The following is a 26,434-nucleotide window of genomic DNA, read 5'->3' as shown; positions in this document are numbered from 1 at the left end:
TGCCGACTTCATCAGCAGTTACACTAAATTATGTACCAAACATTGAGAATCAAGTCAAAAGCAGTCTGTAGCATAAGTGGCAATCAGTACAAGATTATCAATCACTTTGCATCTTTAATTTTCTGAAATACAGGGCCCAATTGTGGCTCTTTTTTTGTCCTGTTGATACAAACAAGTCCACAATTGTGAACAAACGGTGAAGCCAAACATCTGCACTTCTTTGGTTACAATTAGCAGAGAATCTATAGTTGAGACCTCTTTGCTTTTAGCCGAAATGGTTCATACACCTGGAGCAGGATATTAAAAATGCAGCCAGTGAAGTTCTGAGCTATTGAGTATTGATACTCTGGATTTGGATGAAACATCAGGCGATGGAAATCATGCTGGTCAAATTCATCGTGTCTCTTGAATCTGAAGATTGAGAAACTCTGTGTGCTTGCTGCATTTATTAACAGCTTTTCATATGACTCAATCTTAAATGCATCCAGCAGAGAACTTGGACTGACGCCTGCTTAGAAATACAGCACTAGACACATACCGTATGCATCACTTACTCACAGGTTCATCAATAACAGCTTTCTGCAATACCGGATCCGGAACAACCATTTGAACCCACAGTCCCGATCAACAGTGCCTTTTCTGTTCAGGTGATCTGCCAAATTGCCACGGGTACTCAGGAGGTAGAAAGCCAATTTAGAGCTTACTGCAAGACATGTTGTTTCCTGACACACCAGAGATATTGACTTGTTTATACAATGAATAACAATTATATTGTTAAAACGGTGCTGTTTCGTACAAGCTGAGCTGGAGCTGGAGTGCATCTAGGAGGGAGCTCTCTGCAGCAGGATGATCCACACAAACATGTCCCACCATCTTGGACAGATCTGTAACCAGAGACCTTGTGTGAGCCGTAGGTGAAGCAGACACCTCTGCAGGTGTTTACTGACCCATCCACCAAGGGAGATGTGGCAGCACGCAGTGACTCCCCAGGGTGGTCCATACTCTGAAGGAAGGTCCATACCTTGAGGAAGGAATGGCTTTGCTTTGAATTGGGGTTCTGGATTATTCCTTGGAAATCCAGTTGTGCATACAAGCCTAATAATTTTCTAGCTGTTTCACCTAGAATCCCCCCATTTTCAAGACAAAGAAACACGTGAAGACCCCGTAGAGTTTATTAATTGGGTAACTACAATTGCACAGCTTCTAGTTGTATTGGAACACCCTGGAACAAGTGCTTAGACCCTGGGTATGCAAAGCACTGCACAGATAGGCACCCGGAGAAGTCAGGAGTGCTGTGTTTGCACCTATATGAAGAAGACAAAAAATAGCAAATGCTTCTTGATTGTTTTCCCCTTCTGAAATGGAATATATAGACCTTGAGCCTGGAGTCTCATCTGAGATTAGCCAGACACTACAGAGACTTACTTATCTTAATAATAAATTTTTCTGAACACAAGATTTTTGCTTGGCAGTATTCCTTACATGAACATTTCCACAAATCATTCTGATCTGAAATATGGCTAATGCCAATACAAACTAGGAGCCCTGTTGCCTCGGGGTTGCAGTTATGACCCAGTGACAGCATGGTACAAGAGAACAAAAAGTGAATCCCTGTACTGTTATCCTGTATAACCTACCAGGCTGGGAGTCCTTTCAACTTCACAAGGCACCAGGCTAAAACCTACCCGTCAAGGAAGACAATTTAATTAATGGAAAAAGCAGGAGGTCTAGCCAACTAAATTCAATCACTAAAATGCTTTTCCTTCTCAGCCCAGACTGATCTCTCTCCAGCTGGATGCTTGTCCACCCAGGTTTCTCTCCTGCCACAGCTCGAGTGAATCCTGAACCACTAGCCCATGTTAGTTTCTGTGAAATGTAACTTCCTCTGTTTCTTAGCAGGGTGTGCCCTCACAAAAATATCTAACTTAAATCTGTTAGATATCCTTTGAATTTTCCTTTTATCATTTTTTTCACCTACTTGCTGACCTTATTCATTACCTCTGCTGAGTATATGGTTAGCTGTCAGCTGCAGCAAAACAAAGAAACCCCATTCTTCACGTCTCTGTTTACGCTCTATCAGCTACAAACCCCATCTGTATCACTTCCTCCAGTCACGAGAGTAATTTTCCTGCAAGACCTTTTAACATCTGTGTCCCCTGTGTCTGAATCAGCTGCTTTTGTTGATTTGGCAAAGACTCTGGCATATGCTACAGAGAACATATGGTCTAAACATGCCTCTCCGCTATGAGACAGAGTGAAATTCCTCTGCAGATCTCTGCAGATTGGAGGTAGAAGAAATCTCTGATGTTATGTCTTTTGAGGCAACTGCTGTCATTGATGAGGCTGAGCAGAGGTCTTGTGTCTGAGAGAGCATGAGAGGTAGCAGAGGTAGGAGACATGTCCAGGGAAAGGCACTGCGGCCCAGGACTGACTGTGAGATAAGACTTGTTGCTGTAAGAAACAGATAAGTCAATAATGGTGGTGATGACACAGACACCTGACGGTAAACGCTCTGGGGAAAAATGATCCATTTACAATACTTACGAGTCAAAGGCACACAACAAGGAGGACACAAAACCGAGGTGGTGATGGACCACAGTGTGGTTCTGAAGGTGAGGGATGTGCAGGATGGAAGAGCTGCAGGAGAGAGGGAGCAAGTTTGAGCAATTATTAGTTTTGACAGCGCAATAAACAAACCCCACTCTGTTAAAAAAGGAATGACTATCAGTGTCAAGCAGTATCGAGAGATCTTTGATCCTTTCCCAAGCAGTAGGAGATCCTGACTGTCACCAGGAGTGTGAACAGGCGGGTTTTTCTGAAGTAAGAGATACTTTGGTAATAAGCATCTATCTCCGAGGAATGCATACCTTGAATTCTTTGAAGCAAGTAGCTTTGCAGCAGGTCTGCACTTGAGGGACACCGAGTATTCTGTCTTCTACTTAAAGTAACTACCAACAGACATCTGTGGCTGTTTGTGTGACTGTCAGATGACTACAAGTGGTATAATTGTGAAGTACAGTTACCTCAAACTAAACACAGAGTGCCTGACACGCTGATACAGCATCCATGGAGAAAGAGATGATTGTAAAGCTCACAGACACATTCTTTGCCTTAAGATGTATTTGTATGTGAAACTGAGGACTGAGACACGTACTTGCAAAGAGCTGGGAAAGTTCAAACCGGCTCAATCTGAAGAACAACGCCTGCCCACACCCTTATTTGGGAAGAAACATTATTTTTGCTATTTGTCAACTCCAAACTGGAATTATATGGGGAGGAGCTCTGGGCTCTGGCTCGTTACACGGGGCGGTAGGAAGGAGCTACCGGGCCATCGTGTCCCCGCCACCGGCCGGAGTGGGAGGGCTGCGGGATCCCCACGGACACGGATCGCCCAGCGCGGAGGGACCGGGCTCGGAGCTGCCGCCGGCACCGGCCGGAGCAGTACAACCGCTCCGCGTGGTACAGCCTTTCCCGAAGCACCGGGGGAAACCGGGGGCGCCCGCCCCGCTCCGTGCCCGCTGCAGCTCCCCGGGGAGACGTGTCCGGTAACCCCAGGGTCGGCCGAGCCGTGCTGGAGACAACCAGAAGTTTCCAGCGAGCCGGCCGGCTCCTCCGCCTCCCTCCTTCTCCTCCTCCTCCGTGTCCCTCCCCTCGTCCCTCCTCCGCCGCCGCCGTTTCCAGACACTTCCAGCCCCGCTCCTCCGCCCCCCCGACGCCCCGCCGAGGATAAAGCCGCCGGTCCGGCGCCCCCCCCCGGCACTGGGCAGACGGCAGGGCCCGGTACGGTGGGTTTAGGGCCCGGTAGGGTGGGGTGAGGGCCCGCCATGAGCACCGCCGCGCAGACCCCCCCGCCGCCGCCGATGGAGGGGAGCGCCGAGCCGCTGCCCCCCGGCTGGGAGATCAAGATCGACCCGCAGACGGGCTGGCCCTTCTTCGTGGATCACAACAGCCGCACCACCACCTGGAGCGACCCGCGGCTGCGGGCGGCGGCGCAGGTACCCTCACCCTGTCCCTGTCCCCCTCCCCGTCCCCGTCCCTGTCCCGTCCTGGAGCGGGGGGACCCGGGCGCTCCCCCCAGCGCATGGCGATGCAGTGAGGGCAGGAGCTGCCTTTTGTCTCTGACGCACTGCAGGCCCTTTTTTGTGCATTAAATCATTTGATACCTCGGCCCTGTAATGTTTATTTAAAGTTGGTCAAGTCCACCCGGCCTGCCAGGGAAGACATGAACCTTGATTTATTTTTCAGCTGTGAACAGCCCAAACAATGAATGCCCTTAAAAAAAAAAAAAAGAAACCCAGCCCAGACTTTTACTTGTCAAGTTTTGTTTTCCTTTTTTTTTCCTTCTTTTTTTTTTCCTTTTTTTTTTTTTTTTCTGGTCACAAACTATCTCAGTTGCTGTCTGGTCTGGTTTTGCTCTTAAGCATGCTCAGAGAAAAGCCGTATCTTAGTCCAAATATGTCCATGGAAGGAGAGGCGCGGAGGGGAGAGCGGTTGTGATTTTGTCGGGGCCCTTTCGGGTCAAATTCTCTGGTTTTGGGGGAATACAGCCCGTGTGGGGAACAGAGCCCTTTCACCCGCGCTGGTATTTTCGCAGTGCGATGGCTGTAGGCAGAAAGTGCTGGAAACTTGAACCGAAGTAGAAGTTGCCCGGTGGGAAAACGATTCCCTCCGGGGTTTTCGTGCTGCTTCTCTGCCAGCAGCATCGCTTCACCCCGGCGCTGGCCGGCTCGCCCGCCGCAGAACGCACCCCTTCCCGGGGTCCCCGTCGGGAAGGACGGGGAAGGTGTGTGTCGGGGGGGGCGCTCCGCCACGTACCCCGGCGCCGGGAGCGGCTGGGGCGGCCGGCGCGGAGCCCTGCGGCTGGCAGAGAGCCCGGGGCCGGGGCGGGCGGGACCGAGCGGCCCCGGAGCGGCCGGGGAGAACCGAGGGGCTGGGAAGAAGGTGCTGCTCTAAGCAGGACCCCCCCGGCTCTGAATTGTGTATCTAATTGTGTGCTAAATATATAAAAAATACAGCATTTGGGAGACACTTGGTGTCTTCGAAATGTATCTTCCACATACTTGTTGCGGCTTTTTCGCTGCCGTAGCCTTACATAAAACGTGAGGATCAAAGCACTCAGTAAGTGTTATTGTTTTAAGAGCTTACTGTTTCTTAAAATAGTAATTGCCCACTTTGCGAGTGCAGACCCTGGCTGCCGGCGCGGGGTGAGAGCAGCCGGGTGTTGAAAAGGTAGGAAAAGGACGTGCTTTTCTATCGCGCTGCAGCTGAAGCCAGGGAACTTACTGGAGTCGCAGTCACAAAGTGTTCTAATGAATCGCAATTGACAAAATGTAGCCTTTCACCCCCTTTTCAACTTTCTCAGGGCTAGTTAATTTGATCTATGAACGACAGAATTCCAGTAATGATACAAAGAGGTCTTACAAAACTGTAATTTGATAATGAGAATATTGAGACTGGCATAGGAAAAAGTGCTTTAACTGCTTTTTGAAGACACCATCTTCCTGGTATAATGAGGCACCTGTTAACACTGGCTGTTATGGCAATACAAATAATAAATAGTGTGGGTTTTATAAGCATAAAACATACTTGAGAAGAAAAGTGCGCTGTTTACTCAAAGGCTTTTGTTATGGAAATACCACTTGAAACTAACCCATTTAACAGAAAAGTCACATTTTTAAGCTGGTTTTGATAATTGTGTGAAAGAAGAGTTTGAAGTACTCTGATGGATCAGTCCTCTGCTTGAGTGGGTGCCTGAAACCAAACAAATTTTCACCCCTATCTGATGTGAAATCTGTAGTAATGAAAAGTGCCTCCTCTTCTGCCAACTTGCAAGGGTTATTGCAGACAGAGAAAGTCGCACCTGCTTTTGAACGGCTTTTGTGGGATACACTTTTTTCCAAACAGGAAAACCTGTTACTGCTGACTATAAGCAGGAATGTGTGTGTGATTTGGGATCATTCATAAAGAGAGAGAAATGCTTTCAGAAATGAAAATGCAAAATTGTTGATTTTTTGGGAGTTTCTGTCTAATGTTGAAAGAAAAAAAACTCCAGTTTATGGCGACAGAAGTTGTGTGTAACTGATCTCATACAACCATTTGTCAGAGCCTTAAGTTAAGAATATCTGCTGGAATTAATGGACACCTTCTAAAATCTGGTTTGTTAAGTACCAGTGTATTTTACAAGGACAGGTACTATTTAGCAAAAGAACCTCAGAATCAGGCCCAAGGAAAGTATTTCTTTTCCTAAATAAGATTTTGTTAGCTAGACAATACCCAAGAAGATAAATCCAGCAGTGATTTTTGAAGGCATTAGACTCTCTCTTTTTTTTTTTTTCCTTTTACCTAAACAGTTAGGAAGGACAAAATCACAGATGTAGGCAGAAAGAAAGACTAGATATGAACAGCTTTCTGATTTCCCTCAGTCTAGCTCAAATGACAACTTGGGGGTTTTAGAAGTGATCTGAGAATTGCACAAGCTGACTGCGTGTGTCAGACTTCATGCATCTTTTCAAGGATGATTATACAAAGACCAAACTTGTACTGACTTCATCGCTGCCTTGCGGCATTGAAATTAGCCAGTGAAATGAGCAATTTTTTAATCATCTTTATGGTGGTCTTTCAATAACCCTTACACTAATATTTATTAATATTGTCTCTCTGAATATTTGTTCCCTTTCTGAAGAGACCTAGGCAACAAAATGAGGTATTACAGTGTAAGTGGACAATGAATGGAGCACAGGTCTAAAGCTAACAGCTTTTCTAGCTAAGTAATACAGCTGAGACAGTATTAGTAATGAATCCCATTTCTCCCAAATCTTGGTATTCTCACTTGCCGTGGGCTTACCATCAGTGTGACTATGCTGACTACAGTAAACTGTACCAGAAAAATTATCAGGTAAAATGAGAAATGGCTCTTTTAAAATTTTAACCTATGACAGAGCCATTTTAAATCAATGGAACCAGACCTTGATTTGCGTTTAACTATATATTTTAGATGCGTTTATCAATTCAGATGTCTGTCTATTATTTTCTCATTCAGTTGGACCTTTTTTACTCACATGAGGGATGGGTGTCCTTCTTCTGCATGTTCAGCTCCGCTACTTGTATGAAATCATTGCAGTAAAAGGCTGGACTGGGGAGACCTTCCTGAGAAAGAACAGAAAATCTCTTTACTCCAGTGAGAAATAAGCCATGACTTTGCAAATGACTGAAAACCATTTATTAACAGAACCTCTTGGTAGACTAATGGTTTTCTTCCAAGTGTCTAATTAGTTAATAGTAAGACATTCAAAGATCAAGGTACAATCAATATAATGAAGCATGTATATGCATACTTTTACTAAAAAAGTGTTTACTAGCAGTGCCACTCTTCCTGTCTTTTCTTTGGTAGAACTATTGATTTCCTATGTTCATCTGATGTTGGTGTTTTCTGTGTTAACTTACGCCATCACAGCTCAGCATACTTTCTGCAAGATTGTCTTATAATGCTAAGTTGTTTACTTGGTATTCCCCAAAGCGTTGACAAAAAGAGATTACGTTTAAAGAAGAAAAGAGAAACAAGGCTCATATAAATATTTATTGATGCCCCTTCCATATGTTGTTTCCACATGCAGTAAACCCAATGGGAAATACCGCAACTAAAAATAGACCAAAGCAATTGACTGTGCTGAGCTTCACCGGACTAATATTACAATGATCGATAGCTCACTAGTGCTTTAGGTTTGAGATAAAAGCTGCACCAGCCAGCCACAAAGTCTGGGAGCAGTGATAAAAGCGATATATTTATTGGTTGCAACAATGACTGCACAGGCCTAAACAAAGGAAGAAGCAGCCATCTTACCCTCTTACTGATGGCTTCGTTGGTATTCGGGGGAACAGCTAACGACACCTAAGTTTCCATCCTCACCCCTCATGACTGTGGCATTTCTTTTGTCTCTGCTTCCCCAAATAAGACTTAAGTTACTCGATTCCCATCTCTTTAGCAGTGAACTTATTTTTGAGCACTGACTTCTCATGTTCGAGTTGACCGAAGAATTCTTGGTAGACCAAATTAGAAATTGCCCTGGAAGTTCAATAAGACTCTCTGAAACTCTGCCTTTTGCAGTGGTCCACATCAGTGGAAGGGAATGTAGGGCTAGGTAACAACTTAAGTCTCTTTTACTTACCATATTTTTTACATTACTTATGCTGATGTGCATTCTGTCACAGGTTAATAAATTAGTTACTGGATTAAAAAGGTACTGTGTATATAAACGGCATAATGTGTAGGAGTGGTAAAATTAGCAGTAGGGGACTTTTGGAGGGTTGTGTCCTGGCTTTGTCCAGATTCCCTGAAGCTGCTTTGTGTACTTATTTAAAGCCCTCCTTGATAGACAATGGTAACCAGGGAGTTAATTTATGGAGATTCCAGTTAATCTGAAAATAAGGGGTGGATCAGATCAGAAATAAGAGGAAAGAACACCAAGAAATGACGCCAGCAATAATGCAGCAGTGTCTGGGCAATCATGCCAGAGGAAAAACAAGGAAGGTCTTGCATGGTTCTGTGTAACTCCTGACGCAGCATACCTCTTATCTACGGGAGAAAAGAATATTCGTGCCAGGTGTCAGCAGTTGTACCTAGGAATCATATTTTTAACAGCGCTAACCTATACACAGGCAAGACTTTTCCATAACCACATAGCAAAAATAGAATTGTTCCCACTTGAACCGTGATAAGGCAGGTAATGATCCAATACGCTTTGGGGTATATAGACAGTATCACTCCCTAGGTAAGCTCTGTCTCCACCTTTTTCTGTGGCAGCTGTGCCCTCTCTTTATGCCAAGTTAAATATAAATACAAAATAGAAGAAATGGCTTGTTCACACAAATTAGATTACTTAATTATAGATGAAAAATGCTGTATCTTCAAATAAGTTGCAGAAGTTGTGGTTGGATTCTTTTTATTTTTCCTTCTTGGTTTTACAGACAGGGAAATGAGACATGAGGTGGTGAAGTGACTTGTCTAAGATCTCCCAGTAGGTCAGGTAGCACAAAAGTACATTTTTATACTCATGGCAAAGCCTTATAATTGATAAATAGGGTGCAGTGTAGCAAGTGTTTTTATAGTGTTGGAAAATTGCTCTTTGGGAATTGAAGTCAGAAAACTGCTGTGTGCGAAATGAAATTTAGAGGAAAATGTAGACCCTGACTATAACCTGTGGAATTCACAGCCGATTCTGCAATTGTTAGCTACTTATTATTCTTCTCTTTTATGGGGTATTGCTTTGCTAATTCTTGAGGCTTGTACTTTCTTCTGTGTCACAAATTTCTGGCTCACAGCTAAGAGCAGGAAAGCAACAGGTTGACCACCTGCTGCTTAGGTAAGCGTGTCATTCTCATCACCCTTGACAAGGATATTTCTGTGAGCGCTCTAAAGGGCTTTTCTTTAACCCCCTCCATTAAAGCTGACAGGATGGATGGTGATACCAGCTCTCTCCTAAGAGCCCTCTGCTCTTCATATCAGTCATTGCTTCTTTCTCTGAACATGTTCAGTTTGGCCCATCAGATGCTTTCTGTGCGTGGGCCACCTTCCACTCCTGGGCATAAAGGCAAGTGTTGTCATGTCTCCGCCAAGAAAGAATCATCTTAGTGATAAAAAAGTTTTTCTTCCTGAAACAAGATTAGTCTGCAAGATAGCCACCATGTTTGCTCCAATAAGGCTCTGTGCTCTGGAAAGCTTAGGATTAGATTTCTCAGTCAATTTTCATAGTGTTTATTTATTTCTAATGACATCATTGCGCTCCATCAGTTGGAGCATATGTTAATGCAATACTTGTATAATAGAACATGATAATTACAAGAGAGAACAACAGGCCTATTTGCTTACACATGTGTATGTTAGGAAATAAAACTCAGCATTCAACAAGTAAAACATCAAAAGCAGCTTGGCGTGTAAATGGGTTACATGATGTGACCGACACGAAGTTCTACTGAGACAGCTCATGCGACTAAGCTTATTCATGGTTTGCTTCGGTCATTAGCTAATGATATCTTGCTCAAATGCCTATGTGCTCAGTGTATATATTTAAGCGCAAATTGTGAGTAAAAGAGTGAGAATGTAAAAATCCTCAGTGGCTGAAGCACGGCAGTAGGAAGTGAGGGGTCAGTGGTGAGAGCAAACCACTCTCCACCTTCCCACTCGTATGGTTCTCTGGGAAGTACTAAGGAAACGTACTTCATGGTTATGTCGTGCTGTTAATATACTTAAACACAAAGCACTGTTGGGAAACTTTTTAGTACTTTAATCAAGTTACAAGGAATACTTGGATGTGCTGTTTTCTATCAGTAGCAAAGCTAGTGTAGTAGTTTTGATTTGTCTAGTTGGTGTAACAGAAGAAAAGAAAAAGGTCTGGTCAAAAGTAAAATACAAGCAAGTACGGAATCCAGTTCCAGTGGTGAAAGTTATACCTTTCCGTGACACAAAATGTGTTTGGTTTTGGGGTTTTTTTTGTGGGTTTTGTTGTTTTTTGTTGTTGGGTTTGGGTTTTTTGTTTGTTTTTTGTTTTTTTTTTTTTTATTAATAAATAGACTTGGTACATCATTCTTCGTTTTGAGTATTAGGTACTACTGGATTTTTTGGTTATTCATGGCAATTTCTGATAAAAAATTGTTTTGAGTTTATGTGCAAAGAAAACTTAGTTGTCCTATTTCAGTCACTCATTTTAGTTATATTTTCATATTCTGTTGTGAAAGAACAGAATCATGCTACGCCCTTCTTCCTAAATATATGGGACCCAGGCTTAAAATCATGGGAAGTGTGCTCTCAAGTCAGATTTTGTCAGATACTGGCCTTCTCTCAGTCATTTGAGTAACCAGGATACTTTTATTTGCATGATAGTCTTTACAGCAGCAGCTTAAAAGTTCAGAACCATACTGAAGTCAGTAGATCTTCTCTTTGCATACAGAAAGAGATATTTCATCTGTTAGTAATTCTTGTAAAATTTGTATTCCTTTGCTAGATAATATTTATGAAACAAATATAATTTCAATATTTGTTCTGATGCTCTGGAAGAGCTGTAGAGGTGCTACATGTGTGTATAATACATGCATTAGAGAGCTGAATTTACTGTACTACAAATAATCAATACAGGGCAAGAAAAATGGTGAGAGAGTAATGGCAGCAAAACTTGCCTTTCAACTTCTTTTTCTGTAGACGTTTTCAGTATAAGAGGAATGAAAAATATATTATGCGAACAGTCTCAAAAGGGAGATTCCAAGTTCAATACAACTATTCAAGTAATCTAGCATGCATACAGAATATTTTGACAAATTTAATTCTATCGGTACAGCCATCTGAATGACTTCAGTGGTAATTCGCTCGCATCAGCAGTGACTGAATTTGCAGGTTTCTGTGTTTCAGTCTGGAATAACACTTAGGCAGTCAGGAGTTATGCCATTATCCACTCCGGATAGATAGTACAGCTGTACTGGGAGTTTTCTTGCAAGGTTGTGTTTTTCTCTTGCTGTCACTTTTTTCTTTTTTTTTTTTTTTTATTCCAACGGCACAGAGTGTCAGAACTCACTGAAAATCTCAGCAAGTTTGAGGATTTTGGTGTCACTCCTGACTGTGCCCTTCCCATGGGAAGCCAAGAGTAGGATGTAGGGCTATGAAGTGTTTTTTCCAGTTGCACAACTTGTGCTGGCTGCACCTTTATTTATCATGGTGATGGCCTCACAACAGAAACACATGTCCTCGTCCGGAGAGGTGGGAGTGCTGTCATTCCTCCTGAGCAGATCTCCCCGCACAGCTCTGCTGTCCCGCTTGCAGCTTGTTTAAAACATAACGATGCTTTTTTTCTTTCTTATTTGACCAGTGATGACGACTCCTTTACACTTGCTCGGCACCTCCTGCGATGGTGGATGGGGTCTGAGTTTCTGGTGTTGTTTCAGGGTACCCGAAGTGTAGGTCAGGACTGTTGTTTACATTTCTGAGCTGCTTGAGGGAGGTTTTTGCATTCTTATGCTCCCTCCTTTTTTGGGGGATTCTGTCTCTTGAATGTAAAATAAATGTGTGATCACAGCCAGGATTCCTGCAGTGCTGGATTGTCAGTTTTGCTACTTATAGGAAAATTTATCAATGTTCTGTTGTTCATAATTATTCTCAATTTTATCATTGAAGTACTTGTTTCCTTGGATGAGGGCAGGAGAAATTTACTTAATTTTTTTTAATGCAGAAATAGGAGTTGGGTTCCTGTTTTTTATCCTTAAACTGGGAAGGATGATGGACTAAAGAGTTTCATTCATTTATTGGTAATATCTCTTCGTGGATTTGTGCTAAATGGGAGCTTTGGGCTTTTTCAGATAACACGTTTGTTAACAAGCAAAAACTGCATTTGTTAGAGGGCAAATAAAAATGAAAAATGGACACTTTTAGTCTCCTGGCTGGCTATCCTGTGAAATTTAGGAATTAAAGTGTTCAGAGGGAACCCATGAATCTTTTCTCTGTAGCATTACGACAAGAGTTCTCCAGAGCTCGATTCCATTCCTCCCCCCTTGCCACAGTGTCCCCAGGCACACCTCAGCTTCTCCTTAAGTCTTACAGGACCTGTTTGTCCAGGCTGGAAACGCAGGCTTCCTTGCACAAAAAAGAGAACTGCTTTGGCCAAAAGCCTGACTAAGAGAGTATTGGGATCCTGGTGTCCTCGCCGTTGTTCTGGATTCTCACTAAAAAACAAACCAAACCACTTGCAGCCATCTACCTGAACCCAAGGCCTCTTTTGTCTTCGGTCATGGTGCTGCCATGTGGTTCCTTGGTGTATGGTGTTTCGAAGTACACGGATAGTGCATGTTTATGGACATAGGAAACAGTAGGGAGAAAGGGAACAGAAAAGACGAAGGAATGTTGAGGATGTGGTGATACAAGCTGGCTAACATAAGAAACCATTTATAGAATTAAATTTTAGTTAAGTGTTGGTGAGAGCAATGTGGATGACGAAGAGCAGTTGTTATGAGAGACCTTTCCTAAATCTGACCTCTCTGCCTCAGAGATGCTGATGGTGGGGAAAAAAACAAAGGCGCGTTCCATTTGTTCCTTTACCGAGGACTGCACCAAGATGACTGCACTGTTAAGAGACACACACAAAAGTCCTCCATGGTTAGAAGCCCATGGTCAGACTCCGAGGAGGCGGTTCGTGGAGGGTGGGGGCAATGGGACACTGTCCGTGTAGAAGCCTTGGCAAAGATTTATCATTGTGGATTACTCCAGGAGATTGAAGGTTTTATCCCCAGGTGGAGCGGTTCAAAACATTGCAGACCCCTAAAATGCCAGGAGAGCGAGGAGCTGGCAAGTAATGCCTTTGGGCAGATTTGTTGTACACCCAGGTGGAGCAGAGCATCCATGGCTGAGAGCCTTCTCCTGTCAGGGCATCTGTAGGTGCTGCTGGCCCACCCAGCTCCTAAACCCTTCCCAGCACCTTCCAGCAGGGAGCCTGACAACGCTGGAAGTGAGTGAATCTCCTTTTTATAGCAGTGGGAGCTGTGCCTGGAGGTGGGGTGACTGGCTGCGGACTCTCGGGTTGCACCCGCAGCCCGCTCCCTCTGTCAGGGAGACTGCCCAGCAGCTGGTGCGTGGCAGGCGCAGAATGCATGGACTCAGCGAGGAGCAGCGAGGTGCTTCTTCCGACTGTCGAATCATCAGTTTCCCTCCCTCCTCGGCAGCCTGCTCGGCTCCGCTCGCCCGGCAGACACTTGGCTCTGATGCGGCCTCGCATTGTTGCTAGCTGAGCGCACTTAAATTTATTTTCCGGCAAATGCAGTTTGCTGGTGTAAGTGTGCGTCCCTCCAGATCCCAGGAGAGGCGGCTGCCGGGAGCGCTGCGGGTTCGGGGTTACGCTGGTAGAAGGTGAACTGGCAAATGGTTGTTGGTCCTTGGGGTCCTGAAGCCCCCAGACAGCCTGCAGGGAGCAGAGGAATGTGGCTTCCCGGTAGGGGGAATTTAAAATGACTCATCTGTCGGCCGTGGATCCTGGTGCAGACCTTGGCATGAGATCATCCTTGTTCTGCAACTGGAAAAGCCAACTTAAAATTACTTCTCTGTGCGAACTTTCTAGGCCTGGCTCTCCTCTGTGCCCCTTTCGGAATTTTTCCTTTGTTTGTGAAGGGTTTTTTAATAAGTAAAATGAAGTGCAACACCAGGGCCTCCGACTTCAAACTTGTTCCTATCAGTACTTGTTATCTTTATTTTATTAGCTTACTGAAATAATAATCTTTATTCTCTGCAGTTTCATTGCTCACAGGAATTCTCAGAAATTAATTTTTAAGGGGATACGGTCTCAAAATCTGGTTGGTAAAATAGTTAATTCTTAATGAATTAGTATATTAATGTGTACAGGGGTGACATTAAATATTTTCGCAGCTTAAACACCTCTTTAAAAATAGGGTTTCCAACACTTGCACCATATGTCCCCTTATTAAATTCTCCTCTTACTGAATAATGACATTACCCTCTGAATGACAGAGGTGCTTGTTATATGATCTGACTTAGAGATACATCTGGAACTTGGCCCTCGCAGGGACTCAAAATAGAATGACCGATGCAGGAAGAACTTACTAGAGGACTTGTGAGGGCTCTTGGTACAAACCACTTCCACCCCTGCCAGAGCTTTGACATTGTCCAGTGAGCACACTCAGACAACGCAGGGATTTATTTTATCTTGCTTTTCAGCGTTTTCCTTTTCGTTACGCTATCCTGTCTTTGCCCTTTCTTCTCCTTCAGTATTTACTGAACTGGATCCTCCCATAGCTGGAAGTGAATATATCCTTCAGCACGGGCATTAGTAAAGCCAGTGGGAAGAGCAACACCAGCAAACATTGTGCTTCTGATGGGATTAGGCTTCCTTGAAAGTTTCTTGTCAGATGTTATCTATAGCACGGGGTGGGTTCTGAGAGGTGCTAAGGAGATGTCTCTGGTTCCCACAGGCCAGCAGTTTGAAGAGCTCTGTCTGAAGGGAGTGGGCTGGTGGCTAAATGCAAGTGATGTGTGCTGAGTAACAAATCCTGGTGTAATTAGGTATTTTAAAGGCTAAGTTGGAATTTATGAGAAGTGGGGGTGAAAGACTCATACATAAGCAGATTTTTTAGCTTGCTGTTTTCTCTTACAGATCTGGAGTGGTAGCACCTCATGTTAGCTGCCCTGCCTGGACCCCAGTGGGTCTGAACTTCTTAGTGGCAGCTGATGTTGCTATTAGGACAGACGTTTAGGGCAGCTTTTTCTTGCCAGTTGTATTGAGCTGAGCTACCAGCAAGTGTTATGTGATGTTTTTAACTTCTAGGATGGCCAGTCATCAGCAAATGGTCCATCTCGCGATAGCCCCAAGCAGCCACCAGCAAGAGAAGGAAACATGGGATACCCCAAGCTCCGGGCTGGCTATATCCCTATTCCCGTCATCCACGAGGGCATTGATGGCAGACAGCAGCACCCGTGCTTTTCTGCTGCTCAGCCTGGTGTGCAACGATACAAGACCGAAGCTGTGCCTACCACGGTGCAGGCACAGCCACCTCTAAGGGGGGCCTACGTCGGCCCCGAGTCCCCTCCAAGGGGACCGACAGAGGCTTCTCAGACAGATAAACAATGTGGACAGACAACGGCAGCTGCAGCAGCCCAAGCGCCGGCCACGCACGGACCCGAGGTAACGTGTCGGGATTGCTGGTGTGTGTTTGCATTGGTCTTTGCAGCATTTATGACCTGAATGTCACAGGAGTAGTTTATCCTTCAGAAAGCCAAACTTGCCACAGGATTACATTTTCCCAATACTTCCAGAGTATTAAAATGTGAAAATGCACAGTCATAGCAGTGTAAATATGTCAGGTTTATCTAGCATCGCCTGCTTTTGTTCCGGAATGATTCTGCAGAAACAAATGGACGTAAATGGCTTCTGCAAAAAGGAGCTGCGCAGGTCCTGCAGCAGGGGAGGATTGGTTTGGGGTTTATGCTGGTTTCCCCACAAGCAGAGGAAACAGGCAACTCTCTTGTGTTCTGCACCATGAGTCAGAAACTGAAGAGAACAAAGTGGGAGAAAAAAAATAAAGTGGCCAGTTAGCTAACAACCCAGGCCATTTTAGAAGTTGTACTCCTGTGATCTTTGCTTTCCAATTTAATTCTTCAGTTGCATTGAGTGTATAGATGTACACATATACAGCTTTAAAAGTGAATTGTAAAGTATTTTTGTCATTCAAATGCTTGCAAACTACGAACTTTTTCTTTTTCTTCTTAAAAAAAAGTCACCCTGCTTGCTTTGTTTCAGAAGGTGGGATTTTGGTTGTGCCTGTTTCTCTCTAGAGAATTAGCAGAATTGGTATTCTTGTAGTGTATGGAAATATCAACCTCATTTTTATTTAAAGTAAGATGAGCAGGAAATTCAGCCTTCACCAAGCTGAGAATATGTCATCAGGTCTGTAATTCAGCAGTGGTGGCTTTTTCTCTGAAACTTGTTTGGAGTCTGAACAATGTAATTACAGTTCAGTTAGTAGGTTTCTCAGCTGTCTTGACTAACAATGCCTCGTCCACGCAGTGCCGGGACAAGAGGCTCAGCTTTTCCTTCTCCCAACACTATACAGCTTTGTCTTGCACGCAGAGTGGCTTTGGGATCGTCTTCTGTGACTCTTACTGCAGCCCTCTGAGATAGCTGCTGAGGACCTCAGAACTTGCTGTTGCAAACTTAGGCAGCACGTTGTGGGTATCAACTGACCAGAGCCTGTGATTGTGCCTTTAAACCCCTTGGTCACCAAGGCCACCAGCAGTGGCAGTGATGGATACCATAATACAAACCAGCATTTATTTGTTATTTATTTATATTAAGGTTTCACAGGCAGCGGAGCAGTTCACCAGTACCAAAAGAGGGGTCTTTTTCCCCTTCCTCTCCTGCCTTGCCTGCCCTTCTGTTCTTGTCTTCTGGCTGTGTTGTCCTGCCCTCTCCTCTGCCCTCTCCAGTCTGACGTGGCTTTTCACTGAGCTGTGTAACAAACCCACCAGGAAATCATTTTTTTCCTCTTACTTAGTGAGTGAAACTGGTCAGAGAATAGCCTGATGGCTGCTGGAGTTGGTGCAAAGCAGGTGAGGTGATGGATTGGCATAGCAGGAGGTGGGAGTGAGCTGTGGGAAAACAAACTGCCTTTCCCCAAGCTGCAGACCAACAACCGGGAACAGCCTGGGAACGGGGTTTTGCAGTGAGCCTGGTGCTTGTTCCTGCTAATGGTGGGTCTAAGCTGGTGCAGCTCTCACTGCTGGTGCCGAGGGGCTAAGATGTTGGAAGGTCTTGGGGCGGGGGGGCAGGGCATTAGCCATATGTGCATTGCCATAACCTGCTACCAAATTAATTACATGCTTTAAAACAAACAAATAAACCAAACAAATTCTGTTAGTGTGACCAGGATCAAAAGTCTGAATGTTGTGTGCCTCTGTCAGGGGTTTGTTTTTGTCTCCAGCATATAATTTGTTTGCTTAACTTTAGTTTGCCTCAAATTTAACAGGTTTAGACAGGAATGGCCATGCAAAAGCAGCAAACATTCTGACCGAGCATCCACTCCCTGCTTATTTGAGGGCTGGGAATGCTGTAGCTCAGGTTTCTACTTGTTATAATGATGTTCTCTCACAACTTCTGTGGTTTGTATAGTGAGGCCCTTGGCCAAAAAAACAAGGAAGTGGATCCTTCGCGTGCCGGAAACATGAGCTCAGTTTCTCTGAGTGTTTCCTTTTTTTCGCTTTGGAAATGAAAAGTACTGTGAGCATAAAACGTTTAACATTTAATAATGGACTTTGTTTTCATGGCAGCCTCAACCTCCTGCAGCTTCTGATTCTCCAACGGTTTCCCCTCAGTCCTCTGGCAGACCCAACGCAGGAAGCCATCAGCTTCCTCGTGGTTATATTCCAATTCCTGTGATACATGAAAATATCCAACGGCAACCAACGCAAGTCTACCATCAGGCACAGAAGACACACTACCCTGCCCAGCAGAGCGAGTACCAAGCCCACCAACCGGTGTTTCACAAAATTCAACCAGATGAGAGGGAGCCTAAGCCAACGCGAGCGCAGTCTCCGTTCAGAGTGTCTCAGAGAGGTTCATCGAGCCGCGAAAGTTCACCGGCCAGAATTACCACCCAGATCCAGCCCCCAGCTCCCATCAGAGTGCAGACAGTTGTAGACAGACCCCAGGTACGTAAAATAGGGCAGGGAATTACCTGCCAGCTGTTTTTTTTGGTGTGGCTAGAGATGAAAAATTGGCTCATACTAACAGGTACATGAAAGCATGTAAAGCAGTCTCACATTTCTGCATTTAAACAAATTGGGAGATACTGAGATAATATATTAGCAGCAAGCTGCTTTTCCACCTATCAGGATTGTGGAGTCTTTGGATCACTGAAATATGATTTAACACACAATTTGATTTTCCTCTCGTCAGAGTATAATTTGGTGTAATTACACTGAGGTCACTGATGTTGCATTATGTTTGTGAGAAGAAAATCAGGTCCGCGGGATTTGTGGCATCTATGTAAATACACCTCATTGATGTCTCAGAACCATTTAGGATAGCATCAGATGTACAAAGTGGTTTTAATTATGAAGAGAGAGGATCAGCAAAATCTAGTCTTAGAGCTTTTTATTCTTCCTATATGAAGCATGCTCTTGCTCATAGAACATGTTGCTCATTGAACACTTTTTCCCTGTTAAAGTTCTTACTCAAACTACAGTTAAAGACTACTGTGAATTTGACCACTGTGAGTGTGTGGAACGGGAAGCCTTGATTTCCTCTCTCGAGAGACTTCACATTGAAAATGACAGGAGCAGAATTAGGTTAATATTTCTGAAAACCCAGGTGCTAGGGCAAAACAATGAAGACTTCAGATTTAATGGCATATTCTAGGCTATAACGCTAATTTATTTTTATGGGTGAGAATTTGAGCTCCCTAAACAAATTTTATATTTAATGGGTAAAGCAGTAACAGATTATCAGTGCAGGCCATTACTTATTTGGTTTAAATATAAATGTAGGTATTTTACTTCAGCCGTGTAAATACATGAGAGCTGGATCTAGTATCTTTCAAAAAAAATTCTATATGTGCACGAATGAGTGAAGCGGGTGGCAGGGGAATTAAAATGCAGATCTCATGAATTCCAGTTTTCTGCAAAAATTTAAAAACTAGTTTCAAGAGATTTCTGATCTGATGACACTTAGATCTGTAGTAATCCCAGGGATTGTCTCTAATCGCTACAGTGTAATAAGATTGACACAGTAACCTCTGCATGTAAATACTCTAAAGATAAAACCAGTATAAATAAACACTAGCAAAAAAAGGAATGTTCTGAAAACAGGAACGGGATGAGAACAGCCCAAAATGTGAGTAAAACTCAGCAAAGTAGTTAGCTTTTCAAGAAACACCAGCTCTCAGTTAGTGACACACTGAGGATAACACCTTGACCGTGCTGCAGTCAGCTGCCACAAATCTTACTTAAGGCAGGTGAGGGCTTTGCTCTAAGGTCCTATCTTACAAAACTGCTTGTAGGGCTGATTTTCGTAAGCATGGGCAGGATTTGGTGGGATGAAATTTAATGTCTTTGAGAGTCAATTGGTGCTTGTAATCTGCAATAGCTTGAAAACAATAACTGAACTGTTCGGCACAGTGCTTTTTTTAAAATTATTTTAAAAGAGTAAAACTCAGCAACGCACAGGAAAGACTAATCATCTGGCGTGTGCGAAAATTCCACTTCCAGAAGTACAGAAAATTGAATGTTAGGTTACTTGTTCTTTAGAAGGAAATAAGGATCATTGTTCATTGTATCTCAACATAAACTTGCCTTGCTCACCAGGTTTCTCAGCAACAAATGCCACCTCAAGAGCCACCAAGACCATCCCCATCTCCTGAAATCAAACCTGAAAATAAGGCAGTCCCACCACCTGAAACTGAGGCACCATCACCATATATCCCAATTCAGGTCACCCACCAAGAACCGGATACTAAACTACCACCCCAGAAGCCTCCAGCCATGGCAGAGAAAGCTGATAAAAACGTTCCCTGCCCAGCTAAGATTGTTCCCCCACAGGAAAGGCCTCCTCCTGAAGAAGCGGCAACACTGAAGACAATGGAAACAGGAGAACCTCAAAAGCATCCTGGTGTTTTGAAAGTGGAGGCAATTCTGGAGAAGGTACAAATGCTTGAGCAGGCAGTTGACTCCTTTGAAGGCAAGAAAACTGACAAAAAATACTTGATGATTGAAGAGTATTTGACCAAAGAGTTGCTAGCCCTAGACTCAGTGGACCCTGAGGGTCGTGCGGATGTGCGTCAGGCCAGGAGAGATGGTGTAAGGAAGGTCCAGAACATTTTGGAAAGACTTGAACAGAAAGCAGAAGATGTCCCAGAACCAGTTCAAGTTGATGGACTTCAGCCAAATTTGCCAGAGCCTAAGCCACCACAGGAAATCATGGAGATTGAGCCTGTGGTAGTCAAGAGCAAGGGAGATACCAGTAATAAAGATGCTAAAGGGGAAACCAAAATGGAGAGACATCAGCCTGAAACTAAGGAAGAAGTGTTTACCAATCTCGCCACCACGACAAACACATCTAATAATCCAACTGAACCGTAGCCCCATGCTGAAAGTAAAATCTCTCAGACTTTATAACTTAAAGTGTGTTTAAGTGAATTTTAAGTTGCATGCATTTCCAGAGCTCTTTTCAACTGGTTTTTAATCAACATAGCAGCTTGGGACACAGTAAACACTTTGTGGGGGAAGGAGGGAGTTAGAAAGAAAGTAATGCATTTATCCTTTATTCTTACACTATGTAAAAGACATGTTTCAAAAATAAACCCTGTACATTAATCACTTTTAGATCAGCTGAATGGAAAAAAACCCAAACAAAACAAACCAACTACTTCAGGGTTAATATTGATGCGTGTTGTTTAGCGTGTATTCTTTTGCAGGTGATTTTTGTAAAATCAGTGGCCTGCATTGTCAGAATACCAGTCCTTCTGTAAGCGTAGCCACTCTTAACAGTAATGTTTTTATTTTTAATGTTCACAGTTGGGCACTTTAAGTAATGATGGATAGAAAGTGTGTAAGAAACTGTAGGGATATTTATATGTGTGCAGGACTTCGATGCTATATTTTAAGAGGGAAATAAAATACTATAGAAGCCTAATTTAGTCTTGTGATTTTATAAGCTGGAAATGTAAGGACAGTAATGGGTTTCAAATACACTCTTCTAAACATAGAGATTTCTTTTAGTTACACCATTGTAGTTGGAGTCTGGCAGCTGCTTTCTCATTAAGATCAAAATGTGCCTTTCTCCATTCACTTGCCCCCGTTTAATGTCATTGCTGTATCGCATATGTGGACTGAGGAAAGAATTTTGCTTAGCTTTTTCTTACCCCCCCCCCGCCCTTCTTTTTCTCCCTCTGCCCTGGGAGTCACCATTTAACAGAAATGTTTATAACATGAAGAAATCCATATCTACTGCTATCCTCTTAGAGGAGTTTATTTTACAGCATCTTAACTTGTTCTGCAAAGTCATTAGCCTTTTATTAACAAGTACTTCTGAATTTCCAGCCAAACACACTTGGTATTCTTAGAGCCAACATAATTAAGAGTTAGTCCTCTCATTTTGTGAACAGTTTAAGCAATACTTTGTGGTTGTTCTAAGTGATTAGCAACTTACACTTAAGCAAGGGACACAAAACATACTTCAGCAACATCCATGTAAAATGAAAGCAGCAGAGTCAGACCAGTGCAGAACGAGTCCTAACCAAACTCCAGAAGTTACCTTTGATGTGCATTTGTAAAATGAACAAATCTTTTTTACCTGAGAGCATATGTTTACAGCATATGAGGAAAACTTTAATAGAGCTGCTCAAGGCAATTGATTACTTACTGAATTACACTATAAATCACAAGATTAGATTGGAAATCAGGTTTAAACCTGTCTGAAAACGTGCTTTTAAGAAGCAGGTTGAGAGTGGTCATCTAGAACTGTTAATATTTTAAAATAACAATGTAGCACATAAATTGTAATGCAACAAGTGTTTTGAAATAACAATTGGACTGTGAACTGCCTGCTTAGTTGTAGGTAGAAGGTTGATGCTTCTTTTAGTTTCATTTTGAACAGTCAACACCACCATGTAAGAATACACAATGTCTTGTAACCATTTGGCTACTGGAGCTTTTGGAGCAGCATTGTAGGCATTCCAGCAGGAGAGGTGTGAAAGTTCACCCGCCTGCATAATTCTTGTATGAACTCACTTCAGTGACACATTCCTCCTGCAGGATTACATTTCAGTTGAGGACACACGTCCCTGACATCATGTAACAAAAATACTTGGATTGAGGAAAATCAGCTATGGGTTCTTAAAATTAAGCTATAAGCAAGGTCTGTGGGAAACATGAGACTGTATCTTCTTTCTGGTTTCTCTTAGTACCCCACTAAAGCAATTCAGATCAAAGCCACTTCATTAGCTGAGATGGCAATGTGGAAATTCAGATTACAGTCATAAAAACATACTATTTAGAGGAAGTTAAACAGGTGCTATCCTTCTAAAACATGTCATCTGCTGCTAATGGAGCCTGATTCATGTTCTACTATTCAATGTTGGTCAGAGTAGGCGGAGTCAAATTTAATTACAACTTTTTTTTTTTTTTTTTTTTTTTAAAGAAGCAAAGCTAGAGGTGGAGTTACGTTCTGCTAAGGGGTACTTGAAAAGTTGATTATTAAAGTCAGTGAACTACTGCAGAATTAGGTACCACTCAAAATGAAGCAAGGTTTCAGGATCTGGCCTAATAAGGGAAAGTACATTTGGCTGCCCTGGAGCTGCCTAGCTGGAAGAGCGTTGCTCTGAGTCATAGTCTCTCTTTGTTTCCTCTTGCTCAAGATTAAACTACACCCAGTCCAGCATATATGTCTTGATGCATCAGCATAGCTACAAATTCTGCATATGGGCTGGAAGGAGGGAGTAGTGAAGGAGGAAGCAGATGAAGATTCCCACCCATTCCCTGTAAGCTGCTGACCTACTCTTTGCAGAGCCTGCCTGCTTCCTTGCATTGGTACCAATGATGTGGGCAGCTGCCAGAGGAGAGGAAAAAGATCCTTCATTAACTTGCATTTCTGCAGCACGGTACTAGGTCTGTGTCTTGACCCTGGGTAACTACCTATGGAAACTTGGCTTTGAAACTCTGGTAGAAAGTAATTAGGATTTTAATACTAGCGATAAGAATGGTTTTACATTGCACTGGTTTTCAAAACCAGATGTGCAACCAACAGCAAAAGTGCTCTGGAATACAAGATGTTCAAATAAACACACTGCATTGGCTGTAGCCATTTTAAAAAATGAAAATACCCCCAAGCTTTTCAATAAGAAAAAAAAAATAAAGCTGCCTGTTACTCATTTTGAGACAATGATGTCAAGCATTTAATTTATTCCAGAAGCAAATAATCCCCAAGTCAGTGAAAGACACTGTGTCAACCCATTTAAAAGTAGCAAGAGGGATATGAAAAGCCTGTACACAGAATCACAGTAAAAGCTTAGGCTATTTTCTGATCGCACTATCTTGTCCAGCTAGTGATATTTTAAATGCCAGTAGTGGCCTGTTCTCTATATTTAAACTATCACAGCAGCGAGGCATTGTGTTTCCTATAAATATAGCATTTTGACTATTTACACATGGCCAAATCATACCATACCCTGAGGAAGGGGCAGCAGATAGTTAACATTGCGCCCAAGAGCATGCTGAGACACAGCTGCGGCACTCTCTGGTGTCCAATTCCTCCCTCTCTCCAGTGGGAAGTACAAGCCCTTTATCTGGGTTATGTTTTACTTCCAACCTCATGTTAGCTCAGCTGTGTTTGCAGACAAGTTGGGGAAGGAAAGGCGAACAAGTGAAACTCCACCCAGGAGGCAGGAAAGCAACACAGCAGTGTTTCTAGAGGCAGGTCATTCCCCTGCACTCCAGTAGCACTGTAAGCCAGTCTAGGAAAGCCCTACTCTCAGTATCCTCAGTGAGGATATCATGTGGCACTTCTTACTTTTTAAAATGATAGTTGAAATAATAAAGAAGCTGCTGGTGGCTGGCATATAACTGCTGAAGAGGACAAAGGTTAATCAAGGTAGGTTTATGAGATTTGCTAGGTTTTCAGTCTCCTTATATATGCATGTTATCTTTTTAAGTTTGCAAGTAACCAAATAAAAGACACTACTGTATCACAAACTTAAATAAGACATACACAAACATGAGGGCAGAATGGGCTTAGACTAAAGGACTGTTTGTGGGCAGTAACTTCTGAACTTTTGCTCCTGTTGTGTCCAAGTAAAGAAATGCAGGTGTCTTATGAAACTAAAATCTAAATCACTAGCTGTAAACATTTAATATTGGATCAATCTTTGGGTTTGTTACAAAAGCTACATATTTTTTCTGACAGAAACAAATTCAGCCCTTTTGGGCCACTTGGGTAAAGGAGGCCTTTAGAAAAAGCTAATCTGAGCTCGGTACTGCTGGCTGTAGAATACAGGTTGAAGCCATAACTTAACCATACAAAATATTATTTCCTGGAGTCTTAACATAAATATTAGGACTCAAAATCCAAATTTCTCTGGATATATAATATTGTCATTAATGAAATATCAACACAATCATTTTAGCAATAGATAAAATATCTTATTGGCACTTTCACCTTCTGTTTATGTGGGTAGGAGTATCTCATAATGGTACACAGGAGATCCAAACGAACTAGTCTGTTTAAACTATTTTTCTCTTAAGACAAAGCATTTGCTTAAAGATAAATGGATGACACTAAGATACATTAGCTTTGCTGCACAAAGAAAGAACCTTTTATACTGGATAATTTGGATTTTCTAGCTCTACACAAACAACGCATTCATAGTATTGTATATGGATGGGATCAGTCTACACTCCCGTGAACCACTGTGTGAATGTGAACAGTCTGTCCACTCTGTGTAACACTAGATACAAATGTAATCCTACACCAGCCAATGTAATCCAAAGCAAGAGTTATTTTAAGATATGCAAGAAGCTAGTTACAAAGCAGTGGAATGTACCAATTCTCAGTCAAATACCTCTCCATAATTTATAAACGGGCAACTTTAAAAAATAAAGAGGGTAAAAATTAGAAGCTAGTTTAGTTGTTGCCTATCAGATTTTTCACTGCTGTCTCCAGAAGCTGGGAATCTGCACAAAAGAAAGGAAGAGGTACAGCCTTCAGTATCCATATGCACCAGTAAACTGTGGGGCAAGTGGAAGTAGAGGATCACAGGTTAAATTTCAGATTATAGGTGCATTTGCCATGCTGGTTTCAGAGAAGAATGCCAAAGGCCACCAATCTGTAAAGACATGCTTCACGTTTCAGAGTTAAACATGGAATATGGAGTTTTTCATCTCTAGTCCTTTACATTTGACATTTATACGAGGACTGTGCAGTATTCTGTGGCGTGTTCCACAACACACACAGAAAGCACTGTTAGAATTTGCACTAATTGATAACATTGTTGGAAGTCTTGGTAAAAAGGCTGGAGACTAAACAGACATGAAAACATGTAGCTTGTCATAATGAGAAATGGTACCTTTTCTAGGAATGAGGTGAGCAGGCAAGAAAATATAACAAACTTTGAAGTGTTACTACTTCTATTATATCTACTCAGTGGAGGATCTGTCTGCAGAGCTGTTCAGCTGCCTTCACAAATATAAATTGGATGAAAAAAATGAGGGGTTATCTTAGTTTTAAAACAGTAAAAGTAGTAGTTCACTGAATTTAGCAACAAAGGGGTATGGAACTTTGCCTGGCTTTACTGTATTTCTGCAGCACCTGAAAATGAACAGATTAGATTTGCAAAATCATCTACATGGATTACTTGAAGCCTTGATTTATTGCTTTTCATCCTTTGGTGGACTTTAAGTTCCTGTCTATTTCTTGTCTGGAATAATTCTCTTGTGCAATTCCCACTGGTTTGGCAGGGAGATGATGTATGTTTTTTGCAGCGCATATAGATGTGTGGCAAAAAATATGTGTAGTCAGTAGTCTCTCTTGCCTCTCCAAGTGCACAGCTCAGAGTGTAAAATTTGTTAGTAAGAGCCAGAACTTTTAACCCAGTGTGAGTTTTTCTATTGTATTTGAATAAAATTGAGGTTCAACCAAGGAAAACCTAAAGCAATGTTCCCCAGCTGCAAAAAAGAAGGATATTTTTACTTCCAAAGGATTGATGAAATGAGAGCACATACCCCTAATTAAGCATTTCAGTAGGTGTTGGTGATTACTTGGTCCCCAGGACCTTCCCTCAGTGTCATTATTTCTGATGAGCTCCTGTCTCATCTCCATTCCTGCTCTCCTCAATGGCCTTTCCAGCTACCATGAAACCGCTTTCTTTCTCTTGGCCCATTACCTCTTAGGAAAGAGTGAGATAGAGA

At 42.8% G+C, this 26,434-nt stretch overlaps 1 protein-coding gene across 1 annotated transcript; it reads left to right on the top strand.

Moving 5' to 3' along the window:
• Positions 1–3,678: 3,678 nt before the first annotated feature.
• On the top strand, positions 3,679–21,167 carry BAG3 (BAG cochaperone 3). The gene is made up of 4 exons (XM_063338673.1): positions 3,679–3,995; positions 15,309–15,665; positions 17,807–18,187; positions 19,841–21,167. The coding sequence occupies exons 1-4, from the start codon at positions 3,825–3,827 to the stop codon at positions 20,612–20,614; spliced, it is 1,683 nt and encodes a 560-aa protein (XP_063194743.1). The 5' UTR covers positions 3,679–3,824; the 3' UTR covers positions 20,615–21,167.
• The last annotated feature ends 5,267 nt before the right edge of the window (positions 21,168–26,434 follow it).

Source organism: Chroicocephalus ridibundus, chromosome 6 (genome assembly GCF_963924245.1).
Source record: "Chroicocephalus ridibundus chromosome 6, bChrRid1.1, whole genome shotgun sequence".
NCBI lineage: Eukaryota > Metazoa > Chordata > Aves > Charadriiformes > Laridae > Chroicocephalus > Chroicocephalus ridibundus.
The sequence above is the reverse complement of the archived record's forward strand: the minus strand, read 5'-3'. Positions and strand labels throughout refer to the sequence as shown.